Below are 6,571 nucleotides of genomic sequence, written 5' to 3' on the forward strand. Positions count from 1 at the left end.
ATTCTGCTTCTTAATAGCTTTGAATTTAAAAAAATAAATAAAAAAGAAATAAACTTGCTGCCCATAATATTAGGTACACTTTTTAATGCAGTGCAAGGGTAAGCTAGGTAGCTTGTTGTTTTTTATTAAGTGTGCAGTTCAGATCCAAGATGCAGCAGAGCACTTGAGGGTCACTCGCAGGCCAGTTTGCCGTCAAAAGACGAGAGCGTGACGGCGAAGGCCTGAAGGGCGCACATGGGGAAGCTGTAATCCATCGAGAAGACATCCTCGGAAACGCGACCGAACTGCATCACGATGTAGTCGCCTGGAAGACACATCCGGCGCGTTAGGCAGACCTCTTGGTTTTGGCAGTTGCGGAAAAATAAATTCACCGTTCTCCGGGTGGATGATTTGGAAGTTTTTCACGGAGGCTTGCGTGACGCGGCCGTGGAAGTTGAGCACGTACGACTGCGTCTGCTCGTTCCAGCTGGGACATTTGTTGACCAGGGTCACTAGCTTGTCCGTGTTGTTGCTAGCGTGGCGCGCTAGCAGGGTTTCCTGTTCCTGTAATTGACGCCGGGATTCTCGTTAGACATTTACCCCCCTCACATTGTGACACCATACGGCGACCCCGATTGTAAACCGACATTTTTGGGCTGAATGGCCACCCTCTCGTCATTCTCCAGCATTCCCGGGATAATCACCGTCATTTTACGAGGACCCCGGAATCCCAGAACGTTAGTTTCCTATCATAGAAATCGACAAAGTTCTTAAGTTAGCGGACCGACAGCCGACATTGATTCATTCGACTCACGTAAAAAATGGCGCCCAGCTCTTGTCTCACAGATTCGCATTCTTTAATGAAAGGCTTTTTCTCCGGGTTTTCTCCCCCGTTGTATACGATGAACTTTGTTCCCAGAACGTTGGACCTGGAACGTAAAAAAAAAATCGGTTACACCGACGAGATGACGGACTGTTTTTTCCATATAGAAATCAACCTTAGCTTTCCGATGTAGCAGCTAGTGTCTCGGGACAGATTGGTAGGATCTGTTGAGATGAGATAGTTGGATGTTTTGCTTCTCTTCCTTTTACGGCCCGCCATTAGGAACATCTTAACGGCAACAGAGAGGACGAAGAGTCAACTAACACGACAGTGGTGACTTCCATTCTGGAATTGATGAGAACCGACCCTCTTTCCGTCCTCTTTCTCCATGTGTAGGTAGTAAGTGGGGTACATGCCCTTCTCCATGCCTCTCCTGTCTCTGGTGACCCGACACTGGATGGTTACGTCTCTAGGGGCGGGCCGCAAGGCGAAGGCCTCGAGGTCCTCCAGCGATACAGGAGAGACCGTCTGCAGCGACAAAAATGCACTTGGACTTTCTTTCAAATAAGTAAAAGTGAGTTAGGTCAATTTGCTCACTCTGTTAGTGGATTGGCCGCTGCTGCCGCCCGAAGATGAGCTCTCCTTGTAGTTGGAGTTGAGAGAGGCTAAGCTCAGCGTGTTTTTTTCTCCCCTCTTCTTTTTTCGTTCTTTGGCTTCCGCTTGAATGTCTTCGTCCTTGCTGTCGTCGCTTATTTGGCACCTGGCTGTGGGGTACATTCAGGCGGCATCATACCAGATAGTCACGTGGATGGCGCTCGCACGAGGACGTACACGTGTCCAGATGTTTCCTCCGAGAAGTGTCACGGGATGGTGTCGGGCACTCGTCTTCCTCTTCGTCAGCGCTTTCGTGGCGTCTGTTTTTCTTGGGACTCTTCGACTTTGAAGCCGACGTGTCGTGCGAGTGCTTCTCTGCACAAAAAGCCAACGTGAAACCAAAATGTTCTTGGAGCTGAAGAGAGAACATCACGCTTACTTTTGCGCTCCTGTTTTGTCATCTTGCTGCTCTTCTGTCCATCGTCGCGCTCTTTGGCTTTGTCTTTCCGTTTTGTTTTTTTCTCCCGGCCGTCATTGTCCTCCTCGGCTGGGAACGACACATTCTTAATTAGTACACTGAACCCGTCGCCGGAGTGTTCTGCTTGTTTCTCACATTTGTCTTTCTCTCTGTTCTTGGTCTTCTGGCCTTCGGCGCCAACATCGTTGTCCTCCGTTTTGTTTCCGTCTTGCTCCGTGTCCAAGTTGAGCTTTTTGGGAGCCAACGGCCTCTCTGCAACCACCTCGCCTGACACGGCGGCGGCCTCGGCGTCGTCATCCTCGCCCTCCGCCAGCGTGATGACATCCATCGGGTTGTCATGCGCATGCTCCACTTGGTCTTGCATAGGAATGATTTCTTAAAAGCTTGTCAAGACGGCGGCGTATTCGGGTTTGACGCGGGGAACTAACCGCTCAGGGAGATGTTGCTCAGGGACCGGCTGATCAGCAGCGCCGTCTCGTCTGAACGGCCTTTTTGTCTGCCGTTCTTCTGGCGGGCGTCCCCGTTAGCGACCACCATTTGACAATCGGCACGCTTCTTTTGTTGCTTCTTTAGCAAAATAGATCGCTGGGACACAAGTAGACAATTAGAATTTTAATCAGCAATATTAGCAGGTGATTCTGACACACAAAAATGCTTCTACGTAAACTTGAAAAATATACTATATCAATGATTTCTTTTTTTTTTTTTTTTTACAAAGGAAATTTATTATTCGGCTTTCTTTTACACAGAATATTTGTTTTTACCTGATTGTCCAATTTCTGCTGCCGTATATCCGGATCCTCCATATTGCTGAGCGTCAAAACGCTTCAAAACTGAACCCAAAGTGCAAAAAGCAGGGTACAAAGAAAGCACTTATAGCAATTAAAAGAGGACGCGGGCATGCGATGGCGGCGCCTGGCTCCATCTGACTGTCTGCTCACCTGCGTGAAGCAGAAGGCAAAGTGGATTAAAAGGGGATAATGTTCTTAAACAGCGCTACGGCTCAGCCAACATGGACAAGGAACGCAGAAAGGACCAGGCCCCAAAGATGTGTTTACTCTTTCAAAACATCATTATTTATACATACCTCTCCGCAAATTGCTCCAAATGAAGAAAAAGCTCTCCCGGCAAGAAGCAGATTGTGTTTTAAAATCAGGCGGCATCAAGTGGCTATAGCGGGTTGCCGAGATGCACAAAACACACCCCTCGACTTAATAGTTGTGTGGAAGCGGGCTATCCGGTTGCCGTGGTTATAGACATGCTGCCGCGATGTCGAAAGATGGTTATTATATTTAAGTGGAAGCAACGTGTTTAATACACTTTAGTGCTTCTCAAACTTTTTACACCCAGCGCGGGTTTTATTTCTAAAAATGAAATCTATTATTTATAAAATACGTCGCACAATGGGAAGACAAAATAATTAGATGGAGGACATTGGAGTGAATATTAAATAGTATTTATTTCGTCATGATGCAATGGAACGAGATCTCAGTAAGAAACGGTTGCTTTCTTGATGAAGAAAGATGGAGATATATATATTTTTTTAACCATAAACATGCAAGTACAGTACACGTTGCAAATATTTCACGTTTGTCTTTAGTCCTCGGACATGTAAATATGAGTGAATACAATCTCTTTGTATGCTAATATGTTACTCACACAATGTTGTAAGTAGTTCATTAGGTAGTCACAGTGTTTTCTTGAAGTGTTAGCGTCCCAAATAAACACGTACAAATACCCTTTAATGCAAAGCGGACAACAAAATTATGTGACTTGAGTTTAAAACAACCCAACAACCAAAAATTTTTTTTTCTGCTGGGCTTGGGACAGCATGCAGTAAGGCATCATTTCCTTGATCCCTCCTTTTAAAATTAGACAGAAACTTGACACACAACAGCGCCATAGCATTAAAAAAAAAAGAAAAAAAGAAATGAGGTTTATGGTTCAAAGTCCTCCAGCTCCAGCAGCATGACCTTGGCCGTGTTCTGGAAGAGGGCGGCCCGGTTCTGCTGCTCACCTTTTTTCACCCAGTGCCCGTAGATGCGGAAGGCACAGCCGTCGATGAGCTTGCGCACACCTCGCAGAGAGTAAGGATCCCGGGCCAGAACCTCGCGGGTCAGCGGGCGGGCCCGGCGGTAGCGGCTGTACATGCGGATACACGCCAGCACCGTCACGATCAACACCTGAGCGGGAGGGGAACCCGCATCAGATCATGTCGTGGTTTAAAGGTTAAGAAATTGGAACTGTATATTGTGAACGCGCTCACCCTGAATGACTTCCTGGGGCTGAAGATCCGCACGCCTTCCTTCTGGTACTGACTGAAGAAAGGATGCGCTAAGGCCTGCTCGGCCGTCAGACGCACGGCTGCGTCCACCACCAGCAACCTGGAGATCTAAACGCAAGTGGCGGGGTAAGCGCCGATCTTTTCACAGTACAAGCGGAAACCTTCAAGTCAATCCAGCTCACCAGATCCTTGACAGTGTCCGAGCGGTCGTCCCACTCGGGTGAGCCGAACTTGTAGCGGCCCTCCATGATCAACCTGAGCATCAGCATCTGTTTGCGGTGCCAGAAGGGCGGCGAGCCGGCCAGTAAGGTAAAGAGGATCACGCCGCATGCCCAGCTGTGGTAACACACCATGTTAAATTGCATATATTGCAAATAACAAAAATAAGTAATTCCCCATTATGCCACAAGGTAGCAGCAAAGTACTATTTTGCCTGAATGATTATATGCAGAATGGCAAGTTACAAAGGCTCACGAAATAGTAATTGGTGTCAAGGAAATATGTTGGAGTGATACATCTAGTGGGAGTCACAAAAAAAAAATTGCACAAGTGTGCACACTCTCTTCCAAATTTCTTATGTTCTAATAAGACCTTTCCTGATATTCTGCTTCCAAAATTTAAACCCACACTTCCTTGACAGATGCAATAAATGGGCTCCATCTGGTCTGGACTTACAGATCAACTTCCTTTCCATAGCCTGGGTGCATTTCATCCATGGAGCATTTTAGGATTTCGGGAGCCAAATAGCCGGGTGTTCCACAAAGCTCTAATGACAACAACAAAGTGCAACAATTTTTAAACAAGTGTCGCGTATAGCAGGAACTCACTGAACACTTTGAGCCTCCCTCGTGTACCTCTCAGCTTCTCCCCGGGCTGCAGCTGTACCGAAAAGCCAAAGTCGGACAGTTTGATTTGTCCCTGGTCATCCAGCAGAATATTCTCAGGTTTCAGATCTCGGTGGATGATATGGCGGGAGTGGAGGTAGCGCACCGCTTCCAGCAGAGCTCGCATTATGCTCCTGCGTCGGTGTGAAGAGGTGGGAATGGTTTCTTTGAAACACTTTGGGGAAAATATAGATGGCACATACTCACCTTGTTTCTTTCTCACTCAGTGTAACTTTTTCTGTGAGGTAGTCAAACAGCTCCCCCCGCCTCATCCTGTCATTTTTGTTATCGAACGTCACAATATTGGATACAAATGTAAGCAATTCAGCAGAGAGCCGTATTAGATTTAAAAATTTCACAGCAATTACCCATACGTGCTATTCTACTTACAGGTCAAACACCAGGAAAATGAAGGTTGTGGACTCGTAGGAATCAACGAGAGTAACTTAGGCGAAAGAATAAAAGGCTGTTATCACACAGGTTTGTGTTCCCAAGCAGGTCATGAGTGCATTTTGGACCTACTGATTGACGAGTGGCCCTTGACCATGTTGAGGACTTGGATCTCCTTGAGCGTGGAGGTCCTCACCTCCTCCAGCTGCTGAATGGTCATCTTCTCGGAGGTGATCTCGATGATCTTGACGGCCAGCTCCTGCCCTGTGTGTCTGTGCACGCACCGGCGCACCACACTGCTCACGCCCCTGGGAAGAAAAAAAACAAAACAAAAAAACGCTTGGACTGCTTGCTTGAGATTGTACACAATAGTCAAGGTAGGACTAGCTCCTCTCCACACGTCAACAAATTTATACTCTGCCTGTTCTATAGTGATCTCCTATTTTTGTTCCTCAATGGACTCACCGACCAATCACCTCTTTGGGGTCATACTTCTGGTAAAACTCCTTTGCACCCACCCAATCAGGTAAATCATCTCCAAGCACTATGTCTTTTGTCATGCTGACGGGATGGGACTCTTCAAACAAACACAAAAACAAAAAGGTTGTCAGAATTCAAAGCGACACAATAACAGGAACTGCACTAGATACAGGGAAGTGTGTGTGTGTGTTGCATGCAGGTATGTACGTGTTTTCTGCTTGATCTTATTCCACACACGCAAGGCGGACATAGTTGAAATGTGTCTTTCCACGTCTTCCTCATGTTGTTTGTAAAATATGATATCAGTGATACTCAAGTCCCAGTATTGGCTGTCCGTTCACTGACCGTGCAAAGCTATTCGGTACTTACCATGTATGACAGAGAAACGCAAACAACAACCGCCGAGGGAGCGTTCAAAAGGCTGCAGTGTGATGCGACAAAGCTATTGTGAAGCCATCACCGTACGTGCGTCAGTGGCAACAGTATCCGAAGCGATTCAGCCCAGAATAAAACAAAATTTAGAAAATGATGACATTTTGACCGGATTACTGCTCGAAAAGGTTTGGGAAATATTTTGGAGCTGTCAGTATCGCCCTCACGTGGCCGGAGTCCGTTGTAGTGTTTTGTTTTTTATTGTTGTTTTTTCCCCACCCTTTATA

The 6,571-nt window shown here is 46.7% G+C and overlaps 2 protein-coding genes across 4 annotated transcripts; both read right to left on the reverse strand.

The window, feature by feature from the left end:
- Positions 1-69: 69 nt before the first annotated feature.
- LOC148382213 (tubby protein homolog) lies at positions 70-3,127 on the reverse strand. 3 transcript variants are annotated; one of them, XM_088359946.1, is made up of 13 exons: positions 2,962-3,127; positions 2,639-2,815; positions 2,303-2,459; positions 2,010-2,231; positions 1,836-1,943; positions 1,634-1,771; positions 1,400-1,566; positions 1,169-1,330; positions 978-1,090; positions 794-908; positions 627-725; positions 372-543; positions 70-304 (listed from the first exon to the last, which is right to left on the reverse strand). In XM_088359946.1, the coding sequence occupies exons 2-13, from the start codon at positions 2,678-2,680 to the stop codon at positions 171-173; spliced, it is 1,629 nt and encodes a 542-aa protein (XP_088216072.1). In that variant the 5' UTR covers positions 2,681-2,815; positions 2,962-3,127; the 3' UTR covers positions 70-170. The 3 variants fall into 3 exon arrangements, with proteins under 3 accessions (XP_088216072.1, XP_088216070.1, XP_088216071.1); XM_088359944.1 differs by having other exon boundaries at positions 1,836-2,231; XM_088359945.1 differs by having other exon boundaries at positions 1,836-2,231; positions 2,639-2,707; positions 2,962-3,121.
- Positions 3,128-3,314: 187 nt separating this feature from the next.
- Positions 3,315-6,515, reverse strand: phkg2 (phosphorylase kinase, gamma 2 (testis)). The gene is made up of 10 exons (XM_088360079.1): positions 6,282-6,515; positions 5,898-6,009; positions 5,565-5,740; positions 5,433-5,487; positions 5,250-5,315; positions 5,013-5,176; positions 4,834-4,924; positions 4,341-4,494; positions 4,141-4,266; positions 3,315-4,057 (listed from the first exon to the last, which is right to left on the reverse strand). Exons 2-10 carry the CDS (start codon positions 5,990-5,992, stop codon positions 3,812-3,814), a joined length of 1,173 nt encoding a protein of 390 aa, XP_088216205.1. The 5' UTR covers positions 5,993-6,009; positions 6,282-6,515; the 3' UTR covers positions 3,315-3,811.
- Positions 6,516-6,571: the final 56 nt, after the last annotated feature.

The sequence above is a fragment of the Syngnathus floridae genome, chromosome 18, assembly GCF_059516105.1.
Source record: "Syngnathus floridae isolate MCC-2025c chromosome 18, RoL_Sflo_1.0, whole genome shotgun sequence".
NCBI classification, from domain to species: Eukaryota; Metazoa; Chordata; class Actinopteri; order Syngnathiformes; family Syngnathidae; genus Syngnathus; species Syngnathus floridae.